Below are 27,387 nucleotides of genomic sequence, written 5' to 3' on the forward strand. Positions count from 1 at the left end.
GTGGTTGCAACAGTGAGAAATGAGCTTACTGTAATAACCTCTAATTTAGAGAATCTAGCAGCAGGCTAGTTTAGTTTTTCATGAAAGGATTTATGAACTTGTCAGGATGTTGCAGGAGAGATGACCCAAATACACTGAAAACTCTGGATGCAAAAGCAACTTTATTACTAACAAGGAAACGTAAACAAAAAGCACAGATAATGCTACATAAAAACTACACTCAAGAATCCAAACAGGAAAAAAACAGGTTGGCAAACTACAAGTTACTAAGAAGGCAGGACCATATATAAGGTCTATGTAGCAATGAGACGGGCACAGGTAAAAGCCTACAAAGGTGAAGACAGTGAGGGCGGGGCATAAAAGAGGGAAACAAATCAAAAACAGAGTCTCATTCTCTGTTGGCTGATTGTTTGGTCAGTGTCTGTCTCTGTGCTCTGATTGGTGGATTCCTACTGAGTGCATATATAGCCTTAACCTGAAAGGCTGGATGACTTTCACACCAGATGAGCACAGTGGATACATTTTAGCCACAGGGAAACCATATTTCCACACCAGACACATAAACAAAAGGTTTATGGATACAGTTATGAGTACAGACTCTCCTCCACCTCCTTTCACACTTTGACTGTAATTCATTCATAAAAAGAACCAAAACATGGTGATGTTCTAAATCACACACAGGGTTAGTTTAAGAACAAACTGAAGCTGCTGCTGTGGACTCCATAATGCTCACAAAGGTGTTTCACTCCAGGACAATAGAAGCTGTGAACCCACAGAATCCATACAGTCCCATTCATTACATTAGATTAAACTTTATTACGTTTAATCTAATCTAACTTTATTTATTCCTTCTGGAGAAGCTCAACAGTGCCCCCCAATGGAACAAGAAGTCCACAGAAGGAGAGCTCTACATTATATTAGAACTTCTCAGTGATTTCTTTTCTTTTACTGATCTTTTACTTTAATTGGGATGTTTTAGAGAGCAGCTAGTGGGCGGAGCCAGGAGAGCAGGTGTGTTCAAAAATCCAGGCTGTGTTTCTGACAGATGAAGCGCCTCTTGATGGAGCAGTGCTGGTCATTCAGGCGTCCATCATAGTAAAAGAGAGCGCAGTCTTCAGTGCCAGGGCCAACACCATGACCAGCATAGTTATCAGGCTGCCCTGGGCGCCACCACCTGGAAACACACACACACACACACACACACACACACACACACACACACACACACACACACACACACACACACACACACACACACACCACACACACACACACACACACAAAGATGTTTCCTGACTTAATTCTTCTCATCTTTTCTGGACACACTAAGGCTTTGAGTATAAAACCAGCTTGGATAGGTTTCAGTAATATGAGATACAGAGTGGACAGGAACTGACCTGGACTCCACAGTGTATGGTGTCTGGTCCACCCACTCCCAGCTTCCAGTTCTCCAGTCAGACAAACCGATCCAGAAATGCAGAGGGATGGTTCGATTGGTCACAAAGTCCTGGGCGATTAGTTATTATTATTAATCTCAGGCTCTTCCACAGGGTGTCATTTGTCCTCTCAGCTCCAACCAGATTTTCAAGCAGTTTGGTTTGTTATAAATGTCTCTAATGATAAAGTATTCTTATATGTAGGTTCTCAGTTCAAAATATTTATCTTATGTTTATAGTAGCTATAATGGTTAAAATGTATCTGTCAATTGTGCAGCTGCTCTTTTTTGACGTTCTCTGAGAGACAAGCAATTTAATCTCTTTTGCTTCATGATGCATTTTGTTAAAACTCCAATCTCATTGTACATCCTGTATAACGACAATAAAGGCATTCTATTCTATTCTGTTCTCTATAATGTAGAATAGAATAGAATAGAATAGAATAGAATGCCTTTATTGTCATTATACAGGATGTACAATGAGATTGGAGGGCCACTCCTGTTCAGTGCCATGTAACAGAAAATCAAACTCTCTAAATGGAAATAAAAATATTACAAAAGTATTATAATCTAGTATAATCAATATGATCAAGAGATATACAGAAAATAAACAATGTGTAAAATATACAAAAAAATAGAATGTATAAAAATATATACATACATTGGTGCATCTGTACATTGTAAGAAAGTAAATGCGTGTATACATATAATAATGAAGATGATGAATATTGCACTTGGTGAATGAATATTGCACTAGTGAATGAATACTGGATATTACACAATATAGGAATGTCAGATATTGTTCAGTATGAATAATATAATATTGCACAGTTACAGTGGGTGAGTGTGTGAGTTCAGGGTGGTGATTGCTCTGGCGAAGAAACTGTTCCTGAGTCTGTTTGTTCTGGCTTTGATGCACCTGTAGCGCCTGCCAGAGGGCAGCAGGTCAAACAGGTCAAAGCCAGGGTGTGAGCTGTCCTTGATGATGTTCCTGGCTCTGCTGACGCAGCGGGAGGTGTAGATGTCCATCAGGGAGGGGAGAGGGCAGCCAACGATTCTTTGTGCTGTCTTGACTACCCTCTGAAGCCTGACCCTGTCTGCCTCAGTGCAGCTGCCGTACCATACTGTGATACAGTACGTCAGCAGGCTCTCAATGGATGAGCGGTAGAAGGTCAGCAGCAGGTTTGAGTTCAAGTTGTTCTTCCTGAGGACCCTCAGGAAGTGAAGTCGCTGCTGAGCCTTCTTGATAACAGCTGTGATGTTATCTGACCAAGAGAGATCAGCAGAGATGAGGACACCGAGAAACCTGAAGGTGTGGACCCTCTCCACACGCTCGCCGTTGATGTAGAGGGGAGCTGGGTCAGTCCTGTGCTTCCTGAAGTCGATGATGATCTCTTTGGTTTTCATGGTGTTCAGTACCACGTTGTTCTCTGAACACCAGGCTGTCAACTTCAGGACCTCCTCTCTGTAAGCTGACTTGTCTCCCTTTGAGATGAATCCGACCACTGTGGTGTCGTCAGCAAATTTGACGATGAGGTTGTTATTGTGGGCCGGACTGCAGTCATGGGTGTAAAGGCAGTACAGGCGGGGGCTCAGCACACAGCCCTGTGGGGAGCCAGTGCTCAGTGTGCGGGTGGAGGAGAGATGGGGGCCAAGTCTCACAGTCTGGGGCCGGTTGGCTAAGAAGTCCTTGATCCAGGAATATGTGAGAGGGGGGAGGCCCAGGGTGTGCAGTTTGGTGGTGAGAATGTCCGGGATGATTGTGTTGAACGCTGAGCTGTAATCCACAAAGAGCATGCGAGCGTAGCTCTGCTGCTGCTCCAAGTGGCTCAACACAGAGTGGAGAGCTACAGCGATGGCGTCCTCTGTGGATCTGTTTGCACGATATGCAAACTGATGGGTGTCGAAAGTGGGGGGCAGATGGTCTTTGATGTGCTGGAGAACCAGCCTCTCAAAGCACTTCATGATTACCAGTGTGAGGGCCACAGGGCGGTAATCATTTAGGCTGGTGACAGATGACCTTTTGGGCACGGGGATGATTGTGGCTGTTTTTAGGCAGGGGGGGATGACTGCTTGGGCCAGGGAGAGGTTGAAAATCCTGGTGAGAATCAGGGTGAGCTGGTGGGCACACGCTCTGATCACCTTGCCAGGTACTCCGTCTGGTCCGGCAGCCTTCCTGGGGTTCACTGCCAGGAGCACGCGCCGTAATGTGATCATGACTGTGCAGCTCTGCTGGGTTCAAGTTACCTGTTACTGTGTCGGTGCCATTGGGCAAAGACTAATTTAGAGCTGGGGCTGGCAAATGATTTTGAAGCTCTTATTTTGAAGCATTATCTAAATTATGGCCCTCTGAATCTTAGATCATCTTACAGAAGTATCACAAAATTAATTAAATCTCATTCAGTGACAGTTTCTATTCAGCCTTTCATCTCAGAGTGGATCAGCTGGACGTCTCTTTAGGCTGTTGAAGATGTTTGACCTCTTCACCTCTAAACAATGATGGGGAGTCCCTCTAACCTCTAGTGGGGTGGTCAACTCATCTTTTTCCAGCTGAAGAAACTTCTGATGAGAGGTGAAACATCTTCAACAACTTAAAAAGATGTCCAGTGACCTTCAACCAAGGAACCTCAGCCTAAGATAAGGTAAGACCTGTCTTACCCACTCCTTGTCAGCACGCAGAATGACCAGGTGAGCTTGCTGTGTTTCACACCGGTCTCTGGAGTCGTTCCAGGAGAGAGACACATTGCTGAAGTAGTAACAGCTGGATTCAAAAGCAGTCCACTCTGGAGGACAGCAGCCTTCTGTAGATGAACCTGATGGATACAGAGGTGTGAATGTGGACCTGTAGATGTGTATCTTCCCTGTATGGTAAAATGTGAATAAACATACTGTTGTTGATGATACGTTTGAGGGAACATTTGATGGTGGTGACATTCCTGCTGAGAGAGTCGATGACCTCCAGCTGCTTCAGCGCCTGGTTCTTGTTGCTCTCAACAGCAAACTGCAGCTGCTTCACTTCTTTGACTGTTTCTCAAAACCGAAGGATTTAGCATGTTAGCATTTTAGCAGTATTAAGGACAGTCACACAATAATTCGTTGATAGATAAACACATAATTTAAACAGCTCCTGTCCCCTCAAATCTCATTGTACATTCTGTATAATGACAAATTAGGCATTCTATTCTATTATGTTCAATTCTATAAGTCTTGCTAGTGCAATCATGAACCAGTGTAAGACATTTAATCCTTGTTAGCACTGTGATCAGCCTCAGGAGAAGCACAGCTCTCAAGGCTTTTGATTTTCTCTCCCACAGGTGTATTACCTTGAGCCTGCTGCACTGAGGTTTGTAGTGACTGGATGTCACTCTGGTTGGATAATCTCTGCTCCAAAGACTGCAGGTGATTTGACATTTTCATATCTGAAAAAAAGAGACAGCAGCACCCTCAGATAAATATAACAAAGTGTGTAGTACCTTATACTTAATATAGCTGAAATGATATTAAGTATATAAGATATTAAAATATCTTATTTTTGTCCTAATTTATTTTGAATACTTGTACTTAATATAAAGAAGCAAGATATAATACAATAAAAAAAGCAGAATAAAAATAACATAATAATGTTGTAGAAAACAAGCACATCACATGCCTAATGACAAACTAACGCGCTCGACTTTGACAACGGACCCTCAAACAAGGTAGGTCAGGTCGAACGCTTCTCGAAAACGTATATATGGGGGTGAATGGAGCAGCCCATAATTGAAATCGTTAGCGTCATGAGCTAGCTTGCGCGATGAAATTGGGTCAATGACGAGCGCAACGCGCTCGTCATTGACCATGGACCTCACGACAACGTGGGTCGTGTCGAGACGTTTCCAAAAACGTATATATGAAGGTGACTGGAATGGCGCATTATTGGAATCGTTGGCGTTCTCCATTATTATTATTAGGCCCGAGCCTCACGAAGTGATCGGCGAGGAGCCTATTGTATTCGCTCGCGCAAAAAACGAAAAAAGGTCAAAGTCGACTTTGACAACGGACCCTCAAACAAGGTAGGTCAGGTCGAACGCTTCTCGAAAACGTATATATGGGGGTGAATGGAGCAGCCCATAATTGAAATCGTTAGCGTCATGAGCTAGCTTGCGCGACGAAAGTGGGTCAATGACGAGCGCAACGCGCTCGTCATTGACAATGGACCTCATGACAACGTGCGTCGGGTCGAGACATTTCCGAAAACGTATATATGAAGGTGACTGGATTGGCGCATTATTGGAATCGTTAGAATTGTTCATTAGGCCCGAGCCTCACGAAGTGATCGGCGAGGAGCCTATTGTATTCGCTCGCGCGAAAAACGAAAAAAGGTCAAAGTCGAGCGCGAAGCGCTCGACATTGACAACGGACCCTCAAACAAGGTAAGTCAGGTCGAACGCTTCTCGAAAACGTATATATGGGGGTGAATGGAGCAGCCCATAATTGAAATCGTTAGCGTCATGAGCTAGCTTGCGCGATGAAATTGGGTCAATGACGAGCGCAACGCGCTCGTCATTGACCATGGACCTCACGACAACGTGGGTCGTGTCGAGACGTTTCCGAAAACGTATATATGAAGGTGACTGGAATGGCGCATTATTGGAATCGTTGGCGTTCTCCATTATTATTATTATTATTATTTTTCTTTTCCGCAAATGATCGCAAATTTGACCCCCTGAACATTTACGAAAACGCACCAATTTTTGCACAAAATTCAGGACCGGTGAAAAATTTTGTTTTTTAATATCGCCATTAAAAAACTCAAAAAACCAGTCCAACTGCGCCCCCTGTCAAAATCAAAATACATTGCGCCTATGGGAGGCCTTGCCATGTAAAGTTAGCCCAAGAGTCATGAAATTCGGATCAAACGGAGATCTTGTGAAACCCAACAAAAAAATATATTACACCAACTCCGGACAACAAACAGGAAGTCGGCCATCTTGAATTGAAGTTTGTGAAGCGCAGAGTCAGCATTTTTGCACACCTCGTACTTGAATTAACTTGTCCTAGGGCATTAAACCGACTGGCACCAAAATCGCTCAGGAACATCTTCACAAGTTGGGCATCAAAAGATGTGCGAGGTTTTATAGAATATTCAACGGTGTTGGCATGGCAACCGCGTGAATTTGGTCTTCGTTTTTGTCTCTCGCCGCAATTTTGTTTGTGCATTCGTTCGCACAATCTTTGGCCGATCAGCCTCAAAATTTAATAACTTGTTTACTGAACCGGCCTGAACCCACAATTAGGGAATCAAGTTTCTAGGTGCAATAGCGCCCCCTACAGAAGCAAACAAAAGTTTGTATGGAGGTCCACAATTTTAGTTTCACTGAAATGCATGAAAATTTGTGTCAACATTCTTGACGTCATCCTCATCAAAAAAGCCAATCACACCCATGCTCTATTTTGTAACACGTTGCCATGGCGGAGCCCGAAATGCCCCATTTTATTCTAATGGGAAAAAGCCAAAAATCCCCCATATTAAAGTTTCTGCTTACTTTGCCCGAAATACATGAAATTTGGTAAACAGATTGCTGATGTCAGCCTGATCAAAAAAGTCAATTACACCTATGTCATATTTTGGACGCTGTTCCCATGACGATGCCAAAACTGCCCCATTTTATCCCTATGGGAAAAAATGTGAAATTTCTGCGATGGAAAAATGACCCTTGCTTTCTCAAAAATGCATACACATGCCTGAAATTTGGTACACGCATTGTCCACATCTCCCTGAACATAAAACCTACAGGTGAAAATACTGTAATGTGTAAGGTGTTGCCATGGCGATGCCCAGAATATGGCATCTTTTTCTTTGAGAAAGTCAATACATCCATTGCAGTTTTTCATATGTGGCAGCAAAAAAAACCCCAGCTAAAATAGGCACGGCTGGAAAAGCTGGGTTCAAATCGGCACCAGCACCTGGCCGGCGGCCGGCGAGGGCCTATTATCGCCGCTTGCGGCTTTAATTAGGGCCCGAGCACGAACTGTGCGAAGGCCCTATTGTAATTGCTTCGTTTATTATTTTTTTTTTTTTTATTATTATTATTATTATTTTTATTATTCAGGCAAATGAATTGGCTTTTTGGGGGCTTTATCATATTCAAAAACTCATGAAACTTTGCACATGCGTCACACCTGGTGAAAATTTAAGTATTTTAATGGGCTCGGGCAAGGGCGCGCCCAAATGGCTCGCTAGCGCCCCCTAAACTGGAGCCCCACCGCTGTGTTTCACGTACATGAATGAAACTTCATACACATGTATATCATGTCCAGGCGCACAAAAAATCCTCTTGGAGCCATGCCCTAAACCCAACAGGAAGTCCGCCATTTTGAATTAATTATGCAAATTTGGCGATTTGCAGCCCTCACACTTTTTCTAATAACTCAGAGGTTTTAGACGTTATCATCTTCATATTTGGTTTGTCTAACCTACACCCCCAGAGGAATCTAAATCTCGAAAATGGTGAGTTTTCGCCAAGGGGGAGGGGTCCTTATGCCCCTTTGAACTTTGATCATTCGCCATGAAATTTTGATTGCCTCTCATTCATACCTACATGATCCAATGTGCATCAAACTTCTCCAGTAGGATGAGGGTGCCCCCCTGAACACATACATATGACAATATTTAATATCAGTCGCAGCGCCACCTAGTGGGAACAGGAAATGTCATATTTTACACTTGGAGGTCCAGCTCCAAGGTGGTTTAGCAGAACCATCTCAAATTTCACCTGGAAAGCCTTAAGAAGTTGGACTTACTGTGTTTTCAAAACTGTGACTTTTTGACAAAAGGGCGTGACCCTTATGGGACGGCAAAGTTCGATGATTCGCCATGAACACAAAAATGGCTGTAACTCAAAGCCAACTTGCCCAATCTGGCTCAAACTTCAGTGGTGTGATAAGCATGCTGCCCTGAACACATTCATATGCATAAAGTCCATAAACGTTAGAGCGCCGCCTAGTGGCAGCTCGGAATATCTTAAAATAGCAAGTTTTTTGAGTAGCCCCGGAGCTACGTTTTATCTACATGTATGAAAATGTACAGGCTCATGTAACATACTAAGACGTACAAAAAAGTCTCTTGGACCCATACCCCAAACCCTACAGGAAGTCGGCCATCTTCAATTGAAGGTGTCAATTTTTGCCATTTCCACGCCTGCTATTTGAACGAACTTGTCCTAGGGCATTTGACCCAGTGAGACCAAATTTGCTCCACATCATCTACACAAGTAGCCCATCAAATATTGTGGAAATCTTTACAAAATATTAAATGGCCTTATCACACCAGGCCATTGAAGTTGGCCTTCGTTTTTCTCCCTCACCACCAAAATTGTTTGTGCACTTGTTCGCACATGCTTTGTCTGATCAGGCTGAAAATTTAATCACTCATGTACACACCCAGGCTGAATCCATAACTACAGATTCAAGACTGTAGGCGCAATAGCGCCCCCTACAGAAGCAAATGAAAATTTGTATGACATCCACATAATTAGTTTTGCTCTGAAATGCATGAAACTATCTTTCACCATTCCTTACGAAATCCTCATCAATTTGATAAGCCTCCTGCCCTGAACACATTGATATGCATAAAGTCCATAAATGTTACAGCGCCACCTACTGGCAGCTTGAAATATCATAAAATAGCATGTTTTTTAGCTAGCCCCAGAGCTACATTATATCTACAGCTCTGAAATTCTGCACACTCATGTAACATCCTAAGACGTACAAAAAAGTCTCTTGGAGCCATACTGGAAACCCTACAGGAAGTCCAGCATCTTCAATTGAAAGTGTCAATTTTTGTCAATTTTTGCCATTTTCAGGCCTGCTATTTGAATGAACTCCTCCTAGGGCATTTGAGCCAGTGAGACCAAATTGGCTCCAGATCATCTAGACAAACAGCCCATCAAATATTGTGGAAATCTTGACAAAATATTAAATGGTGTTGTCACACCAGGCCATTGAAGTTGGCTTTCATTTTTCTCAATGGCGACCAAAATTGTTTGGGCACGTGTTCGTACATGCTTTGCCCGATCTGCCTGAAAATGTAATCACTCATGTACACAGCCACTCTGAACCCATAACTATGGATTCAAGGCTATACGTAGCTGCAAGAGCGCCCCCTACAGAAGCAAATGAAATTTTGTATAGCATCCACAAACTTAGTTTCTCGGAAATGTATGAAAATGTGTTTCAACATTCTTGACATCATCCTGATCAAAACAGTCTATCAGACCCATGCCCTATTTTGCATGCTGGAGCCGTGACCCCACCCCCAAATATTCCATTGCGTCTATGCCGAGAGCAAAAGATATCTTTTCCTATAAAAGAATTCAACTTTCTACAGACCTTCTGTACACCATCACGATCACAAGACCTCCGAGTGCGGCACGGGTCGACGAGCGCCACGGGGCGACGCGCAGGGAGTGCGAGGGCCCGATATCACCGCTTGCGGTTTTAATTAGGCCCGAGCCGACGAAGTCTCGGCGAGGAGCCTATTGGATTCACTATGCCACATACCCCAAAATGCGTTAAAATCCCCACGGTCGCATGGGACGCGGTCGCCAGTGAGCCCTGACCTCATAGGGACGTGGGTCAGGTCGAGACGTTTCCGAAAAGGTATGCGTTGGGGTGACTGGGAAAACGCCTAATTGTTTTTGCTCGAATTCTCCATTATTCTTTATTATTATTATTTTTCTTTATTATTAGGCCCGAGCCGACGAAGTCTCGGCGAGGAGCCTATTGGATTCACTATGCCACATACCCCAAAATGCGTTAAAATCCCCACGGTCGCATGGGACGCGGTCGCCAGTGACCCCTGACCTCATAGGGACGTGGGTCAGGACGAGACGTTTCCGAAAAGGTATGCGTCGGGGTGACTGGGAAAACGCCTAATTGTTTTTGCTCGAATTCTCCATTATTCTTTATTATTATTATTAGGCCCGAGCCGACGAAGTCTCGGCGAGGAGCCTATTGGATTCACTATGCAACATACCCCAAAATGCGTTAAAATCCCCACGGTCGCATGGGACGCGGTCGCCAGTGACCCCTGACCTCATAGGGACGTGGGTCAGGTCGAGACGTTTCCGAAAAGGTATGCGTCGGGGTGACTGGGAAAACGCCTAATTGTTTTTGCTCGAATTCTCCATTATTCTTTATTATTATTATTATTAGGCCCGAGCCGACGAAGTCTCGGCGAGGAGCCTATTGGATTCACTATGCCACATACCCCAAAATGCGTTAAAATCCCCACGGTCGCATGGGACGCGGTCGCCAGTGACCCCTGACCTCATAGGGACGTGGGTCAGGTCGAGACGTTTCCGAAAAGGTATGCGTCGGGGTGACTGGGAAAACGCCTAATTGTTTTTGCTCGAATTCTCCATTATTCTTTATTATTATTATTTTTCTTTATTATTATTATACTTTCTCTCTCTTTGAACCCAAATTTGACCCCCTGAATGTGCACGAAAAGTCACCATTTTTTGCATGGTGGTCAGGTCTGGCGAAAAATTACGTATTTTAATGTCGCCACAAACTAACTCCAAACCACGGCTCCACAGCGCCCCCTGGAAATTTCATTTTTCGGTGCCCTTATGGGAGAGGCCAAATTCAAGTTTGCCCTAGAGTCATGAAATTCTCGTCACACATAGAGCATGTCTGGACAAACAATAAATCCTCTTGAGGCACCCCTCCATGACCCACAGGAAATCCACCAGGTTGACTTGAAATTTGGCTTTCGCCGAGTCAGCAATTTCGCTCACCTTGTATTTGCGCGAACTTCTCCTACAGCATTTGACCCACAAACACCAAAACGGCTCAGCATCATTTAGAGACATAGGGCATCTAAAGTTATCGAAGGCTTCGTATTCAATTCAATGGTCTTGTCACACTAGGCCCCTGAAGTTGGCCTTCGTTTGACCAAAAATTCCGGTCTTCTTTCCTGCCATCAATCGCACATGCTTTGCCCGATCTGCCCCAAAATGGAATCATTTATGAACACACCTACACTGAATCCATAAGTGCAGAAACCACGTCGATTGATGCCATAGCGCCCCCTACAGAACAAAATGAAAATTTGTATGGGGGTCCACAAAATTAGTTTCTCTGGTATGCATGAAAATTTTTTTACACAATCTTCTGATCCTCCTGGTCAGAAAAGGCAATCAGACCTATGCCCAATTTTGCACGCCACAGGCGCCACCACACCGCAAATGTGCATTGCGTTTATATGGGGAGCCAACAATTTACTTTCTCAGACATGCATGCAATTCGAGACAAACATTCTGTACCCCAGCACGATCAAAAAAGTCAATGAGACCCATGCCCACATTCCCACAGGAAATCCGCTAGCTTGGCTTGAAATTCTGTTTTTGCCAATTTTGCACTGTTGGACACCTCATATTTGCTCGAACTTCTCCTAGGGCATTTGACGCGCTAACACCAAAATGCCTCTGCATCATCTAGAGACATAGGGCATCCAAAGTTATCGAAGGCTTCGTATTCAATTCAACGGGCTTGTCACATGAGGCCCCTGAATTTGGCGTTCGTTTGACCAAACATTCCCGTCCTCTTTCCTGCCATCAATCGCACGTGCTTTGCCCGATCTGCCCCAAAATAGAATAATTTATGAACACACCTACACTGGATCCATACGTGGAGAAACAATGGCGATTGCTGCAATAGCGCCCCCTGCAGAAGAAACTGAAATTTTGTATGGAGGTCCACCGCATTGGTTTCTTTGAAATGCATGAAAATTTTTTTACATGTTCGTCAGATACTCCTGATCAGAAAACTCAATCAGACCTATGCCCTATTTTGCACGCTGCAGCCGTGACCACCACCCCAATGTCAAGATGACATCATTATGGAGAAACCACAACCTTCTCACACGTATTGCGCAATCACTCACGCACTCTTTCTGCACTTTGCTTGCATTTTCCTTTCCCTTATGTACTGTACAAGACTTCATTTAGATTTGTGGATTCAGAGCAACAAGTGCACTAGTGCCCCCTACAGATGGAACAAAAGCATTAGATAGTGGGAATCACATTTAGGTTTTCTGAAATGCATGAAAAAAGGTAGAAAACTTCGCCACAGTCAAATAGATAGATTCAACGGTGTTATCATGTCCATCCTTGCCAAGATTTTCATCTTTTGCCAGTGGGGATTACATTTGGCAGAACAGTTGGCTCTCTGACAGCTTGAAGGGGGATCTCAGGTGGCTCGCAGGTGGGTTGCAGGCTGTTTGCAGGGCACGTTGTTCGCAGGGAAGGCAGGTCGCCGGTTGCAGGAGCAGCGGCTCTCAGGCGGCATGCAGTGGGGTTTGCGGGGCTCGCAGGTGGCTGGCTGGAGATTTGCGGAGCTCGTAGGTGGCTCGCTGGGGGTTCGCGGGGGCTCACTTGCGGCTCGCGCTGGGTTTGGCGGTCGCGCACGCAGCGAGGGCCGTAAAACGCCGCTTGCGGCTTTAATTAGGCCCGAGCCGACGAAGTCTCGGCGAGGAGCCTATTGGATTCACTATGCCACATACCCCAAAATGCGTTAAAATCCCCACGGTCGCATGGGACGCGGTCGCCAGTGACCCCTGACCTCATAGGGACGTGGGTCAGGTCGAGACGTTTCCGAAAAGGTATGCGTCGGGGTGACTGGGAAAACGCCTAATTGTTTTTGCTCGAATTCTCCATTATTCTTTATTATTATTTTTCTTTATTATTATTATACTTTCTCTCTCTTTGAACCCAAATTTGACCCCCTGAATGTGCACGAAAAGTCACCATTTTTTGCATGGTGGTCAGGTCTGGCGAAAAATTACGTATTTTAATGTCGCCACAAACAAACTCCAAAACACGGCTCCACAGCGCCCCCTGGAAATTTCATTTTTCGGTGCCCTTATGGGAGAGGCCAAATTCAAGTTTGCCCTAGAGTCATGAAATTCTCGTCACACATAGAGCATGTCTGGGCAAACAATAAATCCTCTTGAGGCACCCCTCCATGACCCACAGGAAATCCACCAGGTTGACTTGAAATTTGGCTTTCGCCGAGTCAGCAATTTCGCTCACCTTGTATTTGCGCGAACTTCTCCTACAGCATTTGACCCACAAACACCAAAACGGCTCAGCATCATTTAGAGACATAGGGCATCTAAAGTTATCGAAGGCTTCGTATTCAATTCAATGGTCTTGTCACACTACGCCCCTGAAGTTGCCCTTCGTTTGACCAAAAATTCCGGTCTTCTTTCCTGCCATCAATCGCACATGCTTTGCCCGATCTGCCCCAAAATGGAATCATTTATGAACACACCTACACTGAATCCATAAGTGCAGAAACCACGTCGATTGATGCCATAGCGCCCCCTACAGAACAAAATGAAAATTTGTATGGGGGTCCACAAAATTAGTTTCTCTGGTATGCATGAAAATTTTTTACACAATCTTCTGATCCTCCTGGTCAGAAAAGGCAATCAGACCTATGCCCAATTTTGCACGCCACAGGCGCCACCACACCGCAAATGTGCGTTGCGTTTATATGGGGAGCCAACAATTTACTTTCTCAGACATGCATGCAATTCGAGACAAACATTCTGTACCCCAGCACGATCAAAAAAGTCAATGAGACCCATGCCCACATTCCCACAGGAAATCCGCTAGCTTGGCTTGAAATTCTGTTTTTGCCAATTTTGCACTGTTGGACACCTCATATTTGCTCGAACTTCTCCTAGGGCATTTGACGCGCTAACACCAAAATGCCTCTGCATCATCTAGAGACATAGGGCATCCAAAGTTATCGAAGGCTTCGTATTCAATTCAACGGGCTTGTCACATGAGGCCCCTGAATTTGGCGTTCGTTTGACCAAACATTCCCGTCCTCTTTCCTGCCATCAATCGCACGTGCTTTGCCCGATCTGCCCCAAAATAGAATAATTTATGAACACACCTACACTGAATCCATACGTGGAGAAACAATGGCGATTGCTGCAATAGCGCCCCCTGCAGACGAAACTGAAATTTTGTATGGAGGTCCACCGCATTGGTTTCTTTGAAATGCATGAAAATTTTTTTACATGTTCGTCAGATACTCCTGATCAGAAAAGTCAATCAGACCTATGCCCTATTTTGCACGCTGCAGCCGTGACCACCACCCCAATGTCAAGATGACATCATTATGGAGAAACCACAACCTTCTCACACGTATTGCGCAATCACTCACGCACTCTTTCTGCACTTTGCTTGCATTTTCCTTTCCCTTATGTACTGTACAAGACTTAATTTAGATTTGTGGATTCAGAGCAACAAGTGCACTAGTGCCCCCTACAGATGGAACAAAAGCATTAGATAGTGGGAATCACATTTAGGTTTTCTGAAATGCATGAAAAAAGGTAGAAAACTTCGCCACAGTCAAATAGATAGATTCAACGGTGTTATCATGTCCATCCTTGCCAAGATTTTCATCTTTTGCCAGTGGGGATTACATTTGGCAGAACAGTTGGCTCTCTGACAGCTTGAAGGGGGATCTCAGGTGGCTCGCAGGTGGGTTGCAGGCTGTTTGCAGGGCACGTTGTTCGCAGGGAAGGCAGGTCGCAGGTTGCAGGAGCAGCGGCTCTCAGGCGGCATGCAGTGGGGTTTGCGGGGCTCGCAGGTGGCTGGCTGGAGATTTGCGGAGCTCGTAGGTGGCTCGCTGGGGGTTCGCGGGGGCTCACTGGTTGCTCTCGCTGGGTTTGGCGGTCGCGCACGCAGCGAGGGCCGTAAAACGCCGCTTGCGGCTTTAATTAGGCCCGAGCCGACGAAGTCTCGGCGAGGAGCCTATTGGATTCACTATGCCACATACCCCAAAATGCGTTAAAATCCCCACGGTCGCATGGGACGCAGTCGCCAGTGACCCCTGACCTCATAGGGACGTGGGTCAGGTCGAGACGTTTCCGAAAAGGTATGCGTCGGGGTGACTGGGAAAACGCCTAATTGTTTTTGCTCGAATTCTCCATTATTCTTTATTATTATTATTTTTCTTTATTATTATTATACTTTCTCTCTCTTTGAACCCAAATTTGACCCCCTGAATGTGCACGAAAAGTCACCATTTTTTGCATGGTGGTCAGGTCTGGCGAAAAATTACGTATTTTAATGTCGCCACAAACTAACTCCAAAACACGGCTCCACAGCGCCCCCTGGAAATTTCATTTTTCGGTGCCCTTATGGGAGAGGCCAAATTCAAGTTTGCCCTAGAGTCATGAAATTCTCGTCACACATAGAGCATGTCTGGGCAAACAATAAATCCTCTTGAGGCACCCCTCCATGACCCACAGGAAATCCACCAGGTTGACTTGAAATTTGGCTTTCGCCGAGTCAGCAATTTCGCTCACCTTGTATTTGCGCGAACTTCTCCTAGAGCATTTGACCCACAAACACCAAAACGGCTCAGCATCATTTAGAGACATAGGGCATCTAAAGTTATCGAAGGCTTCGTATTCAATTCAATGGTCTTGTCACACTAGGCCCCTGAAGTTGGCCTTCGTTTGACCAAAAATTCCGGTCTTCTTTCCTGCCATCAATCGCACATGCTTTGCCCGATCTGCCCCAAAATGGAATCATTTATGAACACACCTACACTGAATCCATAAGTGCAGAAACCACGTCGATTGATGCCATAGCGCCCCCTACAGAACAAAATGAAAATTTGTATGGGGGTCCACAAAATTAGTTTCTCTGGTATGCATGAAAATTTTTTTACACAATCTTCTGATCCTCCTGGTCAGAAAAGGCAATCAGACCTATGCCCAATTTTGCACGCCACAGGCGCCACCACACCGCAAATGTGCGTTGCGTTTATATGGGGAGCCAACAATTTACTTTCTCAGACATGCATGCAATTCGAGACAAACATTCTGTACCCCAGCACGATCAAAAAAGTCAATGAGCCCCATGCCCACATTCCCACAGGAAATCCGCTAGCTTGGCTTGAAATTCTGTTTTTGCCAATTTTGCACTGTTGGACACCTCATATTTGCTCGAACTTCTCCTAGGGCATTTGACGCGCTAACACCAAAATGGCTCTGCATCATCTAGAGACATAGGGCATCCAAAGTTATCGAAGGCTTCGTATTCAATTCAACGGGCTTGTCACATGAGGCCCCTGACTTTGGCGTTCGTTTGACCAAACATTCCCGTCCTCTTTCCTGCCATCAATCGCACGTGCTTTGCCCGATCTGCCCCAAAATAGAATAATTTATGAACACACCTACACTGAATCCATACGTGGAGAAACAATGGCGATTGCTGCAATAGCGCCCCCTGCAGAAGAAACATGAAATTTTGTATGGAGGTCCACCGCATTGGTTTCTTTGAAATGCATGAAAATTTTTTTACATGTTCGTCAGATACTCCTGATCAGAAAAGTCAATCAGACCTATGCCCTATTTTGCACGCTGCAGCCGTGACCACCACCCCAATGTCAAGATGACATCATTATGGAGAAACCACAACCTTCTCACACGTATTGCGCAATCACTCACGCACTCTTTCTGCACTTTCCTTGCATTTTCCTTTCCCTTATGTACTGTACAAGACTTCATTTAGACTTGTGGATTCAGAGCAACAAGTGCACTAGTGCCCCCTACAGATGGAACAAAAGCATTAGATAGTGGGAATCACATTTAGGTTTTCTGAAATGCATGAAAAAAGGTAGAAAACTTCGCCACAGTCAAATAGATAGATTCAACGGTGTTATCATGTCCATCCTTGCCAAGATTTTCATCTTTTGCCAGTGGGGATTACATTTGGCAGAACAGTTGGCTCTCTGACAGCTTGAAGGGGGATCTCAGGTGGCTCGCAGGTGGGTTGCAGGCTGTTTGCAGGGCACGTTGTTCGCAGGGAAGGCAGGTCGCAGGTTGCAGGAGCAGCGGCTCTCAGGCGGCATGCAGTGGGGTTTGCGGGGCTCGCAGGTGGCTGGCTGGAGATTTGCGGAGCTCGTAGGTGGCTCGCTGGGGGTTCGCGGGGGCTCACTTGCGGCTCGCGCTGGGTTTGGCGGTCGCGCAGGCAGCGAGGGCCGTAAAACGCCGCTTGCGGCTTTAATTATTATTATTTTTCTTTATTATTATTATTATACTTTCTCTCTCTTTGAACCCAATTTTGACCCCCTGAACATGCGCGAAAAGTCACCATTTTTTGCATGGTGGTCAGGTCTGGCGAAAAATTACGTATTTTAATGTCGCCACAAACTAACTCAAAAACACGGCTACACTGCGCCCCCTGGAAATTTCATTTTTCGGGCCCCTATGGGAGATGCCAAATTCAAGTTTGCCCTAGATTCATGAAATTCTCGTCACACATAGATCATGTCAGGACAAACAAAAAATCCTCTTGAGGCACCCCTGCATGACCCACAGGAAATCCACCAGGTTCACTTGAAATTTGGCTTTTGCCGAGTCAGCAATTTCGCTCACCTTGTATTTGCGCGAACTTCTCCTACAGCATTTGACCCACAAACACCAAAATGGCTCAGCATCATTTAGAGACATAGGGCATCTAAAGTTATCGAAGGCTTCGTATTCATATCAATTGTCTTGTCACACTAGGCCCCTGAAGTTGGCCTTCGTTTGACCAATAATTCCGGTCCTCTTTCCTGCCATCAATCGCACATGCTTTGCCCGATCTGCCCCAAAATGGAATCATTTATGAACACACCTACACTGAATCCATAAGTGCAGAAACCACGTCGATTGATGCCATAGCGCCCCCTACAGAACAAAATGAAAATTTGTATGGGGGTCCACAAAATTAGTTTCTCTGGTATGCATGAAAATTTTTGTACACAATCCTCAGATCCTCCTGGTCAGAAAAGGCAATCAGACCTATGCCCAATTTTGCACGCCACACGCGCCACCACACCGCAAATGTGCGTTGCGTTTATATGGGGAGCCAACAATTTACTTTCTCAGACATGCATGCAATTCGAGACAAACATTCTTTACCCCAGCACGATCAAAAAAGTCAATGACACCCATGTCCACATTCCCACAGGAAATCCGCTAGCTTGGCTTGAAATTCTGTTTTTGCCAATTTTGCACTGTTGGACACCTCGTATTTGCGCGAACTTCTCCTAGGGCATTTGACCCACTAAACCCAAAATGGCTCAGCATTATCTAGAGACATGGGGCATCCAAAGTTATCGAAGGCTTCGTATTCAATTCAACGGGCTTGTCACACGAGGCCCCTGAATTTGGCGTTCGTTTGACCAAAAATTTCTGTCCTCTTTCCTGCCATCAATCGCACGTGCTTTGCCCGATCTGCCCCAAAATGGAATCATTTATGAACACACCTACACTGAATCCATAAGTGGAGAAACAATGGCGATTGCTGCAATACCGCCCCCTACAGAACAAAATGCAATTTTGTATGGAGGTCCACCGCATTACTTTCTTTGAAATGCATGAAAATTTTTTTACATGTTCTTCAGATACTCCTGATCAGAAAAGTCAATCAGACCTATGCCCTTTTTTGCACGCTGCAGCCGTGACCACCACCCCAATGTCAACATGACGTCACTATGGACAAACCACAACCTTGTCACACGTATTGCGCAATCACTCACGCACTCTTTCTGCACTTTCCTTGCAATTTCCTTTCCCTTCTGTACTGGACAAGACTTAATTTAGATTTGTGGATTCAGAGCAACAAGTGCACTAGTGCCCCCTACAGATGGAACAAAAGCATTAGATGGTGGGAATCACATTTAGGTTTTCTGAAATGCATGAAAAAAGGTAGACAACTTCGCGACAGTCAAATAGATAGATTCAACAGTGTTATCATGTCCATCCTTGCCAAGATTTTCATCTTTTGCCAGTGGGGATTCCATTTGGCAGAACAGGTGGCTCTCTGACAGCTTGAAGGGGGATCTCTGGTGGCTTGCAGTTGGGTTGCAGGCTGTTTGCAGGGCAGGTTGTTCGCAGGGAAGGCAGGTCGCAGGTTGCAGGAGCAGCGGCTCTCAGGCGGCATGCAGTGGGGTTTGCGGGGCTCGCAGGTGGCTGGCTGGAGATTTGCGGAGCTCGTAGGTGGCTCGCTGGGGGTTCGCGGGGGCTCACTTGCGGCTCGCGCTGGGTTTGGCGGTCGCGCAGGCAGCGAGGGCCGTAAAACGCCGCTTGCGGCTTTAATTATTATTATTATTTTTCTTTATTATTATTATACTTTCTCTCTCTTTGAACCCAATTTTGACCCCCTGAACATGCGCGAAAAGTCACCATTTTTTGCATGGTGGTCAGGTCTGGCGAAAAATTACGTATTTTAATGTCGCCACAAACTAACTCCAAAACACGGCTCCACAGCGCCCCCTGGAAATTTCATTTTTCGGGGCCCTTATGGGAGAGGCCAAATTCAAGTTTGCCCTAGAGTCATGAAATTCTCGTCACACATAGAGCATGTCTGGACAAACAATAAATCCTCTTGAGGCACCCCTCCATGACCCACAGGAAATCCACCAGGTTGACTTGAAATTTGGCTTTCGCCGAGTCAGCAATTTCGCTCACCTTGTATTTGCGCGAACTTCTCCTAGAGCATTTGACCCACAAACACCAAAATGGCTCAGCATCATTTAGAGACATAGGGCATCTAAAGTTATCGAAGGCTTCGTATTCAATTCAATTGTCTTGTCACACTAGGCCCCTGAATTTGGCCTTCGTTTGACCAAAAATTCCGGTCCTCTTTCCTGCCATCAATCGCACATGTTTTGCCCGATCTGCCCCAAAATGGAATCATTTATGAACACACCTACACTGAATCCATAAGTGCAGAAACCATGTCGATTGATGCAATAGCGCCCCCTACAGAACAACATGAAAATTTGTATGGGGGTCCACAAAATTAGTTTCTCTGGTATGCATGAAAATTTTTTTACACCATCTTCAGATCCTCCTGGTCAGAAAAGGCAATCAGACCTATGCCCAATTTTGCACGCCACACGCGCCACCACACCGCAAATGTGCGTTGCGTTTATATGGGGAGCCAACAATTTACTTTCTCAGAAATGCATGCAATTCGAGACAAACATTCTGTACCCCAGCACGATCAAAAAAGTCAATGAGACCCATGCCCACATTCCCACAGGAAATCCGCTAGCTTGGCTTGAAATTCTGTTTTTGCCAATTTTGCACTGTTGGACACCTCATATTTGCTCAAACTTCTCCTAGGGCATTTGACGCGCTAACACCAAAATGGCTCTGCATCATCTAGAGACATAGGGCATCCAAAGTTATCGAAGGCTTCGTATTCAATTCAACGGGCTTGTCACATGAGGCCCCTGAATTTGGCGTTCGTTTGACCAAAAATTCCGGTCCTCTTTCCTGCCATCAATCGCACGTGCTTTGCCCGATCTGCCCCAACATGGAATCATTTATGAACACACCTACACTGAATCCATAAGTGGAGAAACAATGGCGATTGCTGCAATAGCGCCCCCTACAGAAGACACTGCAATTTTGTATGGAGGTCCACCGCATTACTTTCTTTGACTTTTCTGATCAGGAGTATCTGAAGAACATGTAAAAAAATTTTCATGCATTTCAATCAGACCTATGCCCTATTTTGCACGCTGCAGCCGTGACCACCACCCCAATGTCAAGATGACGTCACTATGGAGAAACCACAACCTTGTCACACGTATTGCGCAATCACTCACGCACTCTTTCTGCACTTTGCTTGCAATTTCCTTTCCCTTATGTACTGGACAAGACTTAATTTAGATTTGTGGATTCAGACCAACAAGTGCACTAGTGCCCCCTACAGATGGAACAAAATCATTAGATGGTGGGAATCACATTTAGGTTTTCTGAAATGCATGAAAAAAGGTAGAAAACTTCGCAACAGTCAAATAGATAGATTCAACAGTGTTATCATGTCCGTCCTTGCCAAGATTTTCATCTTTTGCCAGTGGGGATTACATTTGGCAGAACAGGTGGCTCTCTGACAGCTTGAAGGGGGATCTCAGGTGGCTCGCAGGTGGGTTGCAGACTGTTTGCAGGGCAGGTTGTTCGCAGGGAAGGCAGGTCGCCGGTTGCAGGAGCAGCGGCTCTCAGGCGGCATGGAGTGGGGTTTGCGGGGCTCGCAGGTGGCTCGCTGGGGGTTCGTGGGGGCTCACTGGTGGCTCTCGCTGGGTTTGGCGGTCGCGCAGGCAGCGAGGGCCGTAAAACGCCGCTTGCGGCTTTAATTATTATTATACTTTCTCTCTCTTTGAACCCAATTTTGACCCCCTGAACATGCGCGAAAAGTCACCATTTTTTGCATGGTGGTCAGGTCTGGCGAAAAATTACGTATTTTAATGTCGCCACAAACTAACTCCAAAACACGGCTACACTGCGCCCCCTGGAAATTTCATTTTTCGGGCCCCTATGGGAGAGGCCAAATTCAAGTTTGCCCTAGATTCATGAAATTCTCGTCACACATAGATCATGTCAGGACAAACAAAAAATCCTCTTGAGGCACCCCTGCATGACCCACAGGAAATCCACCAGGTTCACTTGAAATTTGGCTTTTGCCGAGTCAGCAATTTCGCTCACCTTGTATTTGCGCGAACTTCTCCTACAGCATTTGACCCACAAACACCAAAATGGCTCAGCATCATTTAGAGACATAGGGCATCTAAAGTTATCGAAGGCTTTGTATTCATTTCAATTGTCTTGTCACACTAGGCCCCTGAAGTTGGCCTTCGTTTGACCAATAATTCCGGTCCTCTTTCCTGCCATCAATCGCACATGCTTTGCCCGATCTGCCCCAAAATGGAATCATTTATGAACACACCTACACTGAATCCATAAGTGCAGAAACCACGTCGATTGATGCCATAGCGCCCCCTACAGAACAAAATGAAAATTTGTATGGGGGTCCACAAAATTAGTTTCTCTGGTATGCATGAAAATTTTTGTACACAATCCTCAGATCCTCCTGGTCAGAAAAGGCAATCAGACCTATGCCCAATTTTGCACGCCACACGCGCCACCACACCGCAAATGTGCGTTGCGTTTATATGGGGAGCCAACAATTTACTTTCTCAGACATGCATGCAATTCGAGATAAACATTCTTTACCCCAGCACGATCAAAAAAGTCAATGACACCCATGCCCACATTCCCACAGGAAATCCGCTAGCTTGGCTTGAAATTCTGTTTTTGCCCATTTTGCACTGTTGGACACCTCGTATTTGCGCGAACTTCTCCTAGGGCATTTGACGCGCTAACACCAAAATGCCTCTGCATCATCTAGAGACATAGGGCATCCAAAGTTATCGAAGGCTTCGTATTCAATTCAACGGGCTTGTCACATGAGGCCCCTGAATTTGGCGTTCGTTTGACCAAACATTCCCGTCCTCTTTCCTGCCATCAATCGCACGTGCTTTGCCTGATCTGCCCCAAAATAGAATAATTTATGAACACACCTACACTGAATCCATACGTGGAGAAACAATGGCGATTGCTGCAATAGCGCCCCCTGCAGAAGAAACTGAAATTTTGTATGGAGGTCCACCGCATTGGTTTCTTTGAAATGCATGAAAATTTTTTTACATGTTCGTCAGATACTCCTGATCAGAAAAGTCAATCAGACCTATGCCCTATTTTGCACGCTGCAGCCGTGACCACCACCCCAATGTCAAGATGACATCATTATGGAGAAACCACAACCTTCTCACACGTATTGCGCAATCACTCACGCACTCTTTCTGCACTTTGCTTGCATTTTCCTTTCCCTTATGTACTGTACAAGACTTCATTTAGATTTGTGGATTCAGAGCAACAAGTGCACTAGTGCCCCCTACAGATGGAACAAAAGCATTAGATAGTGGGAATCACATTTAGGTTTTCTGAAATGCATGAAAAAAGGTAGAAAACTTCGCAACAGTCAAATAGATAGATTCAACGGTGTTATCATGTCCATCCTTGCCAAGATTTTCATCTTTTGCCAGTGGGGATTACATTTGGCAGAACAGTTGGCTCTCTGACAGCTTGAAGGGGGATCTCAGGTGGCTCGCAGGTGGGTTGCAGGCTGTTTGCAGGGCACGTTGTTCGCAGGGAAGGCAGGTCGCAGGTTGCAGGAGCAGCGGCTCTCAGGCGGCATGCAGTGGGGTTTGCGGGGCTCGCAGGTGGCTGGCTGGAGATTTGCGGAGCTCGTAGGTGGCTCGCTGGGGGTTCGCGGGGGCTCACTTGCGGCTCGCGCTGGGTTTGGTGGTCGCGCACGCAGCGAGGGCCGTAAAACGCCGCTTGCGGCTTTAATTATTATTATTCTTATTCTTTCTGAGTAAACGATCGCTAATTTGACCCCCTGAACATATACGAAAACTCACCAATTTTTCCATGCAAGCCAGGTCTGGTGAAACATTTTGTTTTTTTTTGGCGCCATTAAAAAACTCAAAAAAGTGGCGAAACAGCGCCCCCTAGAAAATTGAAATTTTGCATTTCTATGGGAGGGACGAAAAAAAAGTTGTCCACAGAACCACCAAATTCGCGTCACAAAAAGACCATATGAAGACTGACAAAAAATTACATTATGAAGTTGCCGCCTGACAAACAGGAAGTCGGCCATTGTGGATTGAACTTTGACCTTTGCCGAGTCACCATTTTTGCACACCTCGTATTTGAATCAACTTGTCCTAAGGCGTTTAACCGACTGTAACGAAAATCGCTCAGGATCATCTACACAAGTGGGGCATCAAAAGTTATTCGGGGTTTTATAGAATATTTAACGGTGTTGCCATGGCAACCGCATAAATTTGCCCTTCGTTTTTGTGTCTCGCCGCAATTTTCTTTGTGCATTCGTTCGCACAATCTTTGGCCGATCAGCCTCAAAATTTAATAACTTGTTTACTGAACCAGCCTGAACCCACAATTAGGGAATCAAGTTTCTAGTTGCAATAGCGCCACCTACAGAAGCAAACAAAAATTTGTATGGAGGTCCAGAATTTCAGTTTGTCTGAAATGCATCAAAATTTGTCACAACATTCCTGACATCATCCCGATCAAAAAAGCCAATCACACCCATACTCTACTTTCTACCGTGTTGTCATGGCGGCGCCCGAAATGCCCCATTTTATCCCTATAGGAAAAAGCGAAAAATCCCCCATACTAAGGTTTCTGCTTAGTTTGTCCGAAATACATGAAATTTGGTACACAGATTGCTGATGTCAGCCTGATCAAAAAAGTCAATCACACCTATGTCATATTTTGGACGCTGTTCCCATGACGATGCCAAAACTGTCCCATTTTATCCCTATGGGAAAAAATGTGAAATTTCTGCGATGGAAAAATGACCCTTGCTTTCTCAAAAATGCATACAAATGCCTGAAATTTGGTACACGCATTCTCCACATCTCCCTGAACATAAAACCTACAGGTGAAAAAGATGTAATATGTAAGACGTTGCCATGGCAAAGTCCGGAAAATGGCATCTTTTTCGTTGAGTTAGCCAATTCATCCATTTCAAAATTTCACATGTAGCAGCCAAAAAAACGGCTAAAACTGGCACGGCCGGAAAAGCACGGTTCAAATCGGCACCAGCGCTTGGGCGGCGGCCGGCGAGGGCCTATTATCGCCGCTTGCGGCTTTAATTATTATTATTATTCTTTATTATTATTATTCTTTCTGAGTAAACGATCGCTAATTTGACCCCCTGAACATATACGAAAACTCACCAATTTTTGCATACAAGCCAGGTCTGGTGAAAAAATTTGTTTTTTAATGGCGCCATAAAAAAACTCAAAAAACTGGTGAAGCCCTGCCCCCTGGAAAATTCAAAATTTATATTCCTATGGGCGGGGGTAAAATTTACTTTCTCATAGAATCACAAAATTCGAGTCAGACACAGACCACATGAAGACCAACAAAAAATTACATTATGAAGTTGCTGCCTGACAAACAGGAAGTCGGCCATTTTGGATTGAACTTTGACCTTTGCCGATTCCACATTTTTGTACACCTCGTACTTTAATTAACTTGTCCTAGAGCGTTAAACCGACTGCCACGAAAATCGCTCAGGATCATCTACGAAAGTGGGGCATCAAAAGTTATTCGGGGTTTTATAGAATATTCAACGGTGTTGCCATGGCAACCCCATAAATTTGGCCTTCGTTTTTGTCTCTCGCCGCAATTTTCTTTGTGCATTCATTCGCACAATCTTTGGCCGATCAGCCTCAAAATTTAATAACTTGTTTACTGAACCGGCCTGAACCCACAATTAGGGAATCAAGTTTCTAGGTGCAATAGCGCCCCCTACAGAAGCAAACAAATATTTGTATGGAGGTCCAGAATTTTAGTTTGTCTGAAACGCATGAACATTGGTGTCAACATTCATGACATCATCCTGATCAAAAAAGCCAATAACACCCATACTCTATTTTCTACCACGTTGCCATGGCGAAGGCAGAAATGCCCCATTTTATCCCTATGGGAAAATGTGAAATTTCTCCAATACTAAAATTTCAGCTTACTTTGCCCAAAATACATGAAATTTGGTACACACATTCTGTATGTCAGGCTGATCAAAAAAGTCAATCACACCTATGTCACATTTTGGACGCTGTTCCCATGACGATGCCAAAACTGCCCCATTTTATCCCTATGGGAAAAAATGTGAAATTTCTGCGATTGAAAAATGCCCCTTGCTTTCTCAAAAATACATACAAATGCCTGAAATTTGGTACACGCATTCTCCACATCTCCCTGAACATAAAACCTACAGGTGAAAATACTGTAATGTGTAAGGCGATGCCCAGAATATGGCATCTTTTTCCTTGAGTTAGCCAATTCATCCATTTCAAAATTTCACATGTAGCATGCAAAAAAAATGCTAAAACTGGCACGGCCGGAAAAGCACAGTTCAAATCGGCACCAGCGCTTGGGCGGCGGCCGGCGAGGGCCTATTATCGCTGCTTGCAGCTTTAATTTTTATTGACTCCACTTTATGTGCAGTCTATTTATTTTACCTGTTTTCTATAAACTGAAAAATGTAAACATCAATATGGAAGATTCGGTTGGAAAAAAAAATCCAGCTTTGATTGTGAATCTGATACTGCATCTATTTATACTAGCATGCTCCCGTGTGCTGCAAGAATCCAGTATAAAATGTAACTTTAGGGATCAGGTCGACACATGATGATTATTTTGTTCTTGTCGTTTGTCTGTGAAGCTGCCAAAGGCAGGACCTCACTGGTGGCCCCAAAGCACTAGTCCCCACATTGTACATAAACAAGAATGCATGTGCATACTTACAGGTTGCTCCCAGCAGTATGATCAGAATCAGCAGGATCACAGCTGTCAGAGCAGGAAATAACCAGCGTCTGAACCTAGAGGTAGGTGAGTGGGGTGTGGGTGGAGTCTCTGACAAATAGAATTTAATAAATCAGAAAGGTTTTCCTAAAACAAAGATCTCACCAACTCAGTCACAAATAGATACCTGTGATGCAGAGGGCACTTTCACCCTCCTCGTCCATCACATAACGGCAGTTGGCCACCATCATCTGCTGGTTCAGCTTACCGGACAGTAAAACCAGAGTAATGCTGAACAACTGAACAACATGTTTGGTCTTAATAATCATCATAAAACCAAAATATGGTCTGAAAAAGTAAAATAATCAACAAATAAAATATGTTGGAAAAATAAACCACATTTGGCCCCACTCTTTGAGGGTCTGTAACAATTCATACTATACTCATACTAATATTCATACTATGAAGGTAAAAGTCTGCATGACTTTAATATTTTATAAAGTTAGCTGCTGTACAAAAAAAAATATGTTAAAGTAAACAAATATGTTAAATTAAGTCTACATTGAATGGTCCTCACCTCTTCTCTGTGTCTGGAGAATGAGCCGAGAAGAAGAAACTATCTTCTGTTTCATGTCTGAACATTAATATTTACGTTGTCCATCCCAGGGTTCAGTCAGCTCCACCCCACCCTGATTATCAG

General features: G+C 44.8%; 1 protein-coding gene across 1 annotated transcript; it reads right to left on the reverse strand.

The window, feature by feature from the left end:
* Window positions 1–256: 256 nt before the first annotated feature.
* Window positions 257–27,387, reverse strand: LOC115777260 (asialoglycoprotein receptor 1-like). The gene is made up of 8 exons (XM_030725102.1): window positions 27,265–27,387; window positions 26,875–26,986; window positions 26,691–26,798; window positions 4,759–4,854; window positions 4,325–4,465; window positions 4,094–4,248; window positions 1,398–1,507; window positions 257–1,174 (listed from the first exon to the last, which is right to left on the reverse strand). Exons 2-8 carry the CDS (start codon window positions 26,936–26,938, stop codon window positions 1,018–1,020), a joined length of 831 nt encoding a protein of 276 aa, XP_030580962.1. The 5' UTR covers window positions 26,939–26,986; window positions 27,265–27,387; the 3' UTR covers window positions 257–1,017.

Source organism: Archocentrus centrarchus, unplaced genomic scaffold (genome assembly GCF_007364275.1).
Source record: "Archocentrus centrarchus isolate MPI-CPG fArcCen1 unplaced genomic scaffold, fArcCen1 scaffold_45_ctg1, whole genome shotgun sequence".
Taxonomy (NCBI): Eukaryota; Metazoa; Chordata; class Actinopteri; order Cichliformes; family Cichlidae; genus Archocentrus; species Archocentrus centrarchus.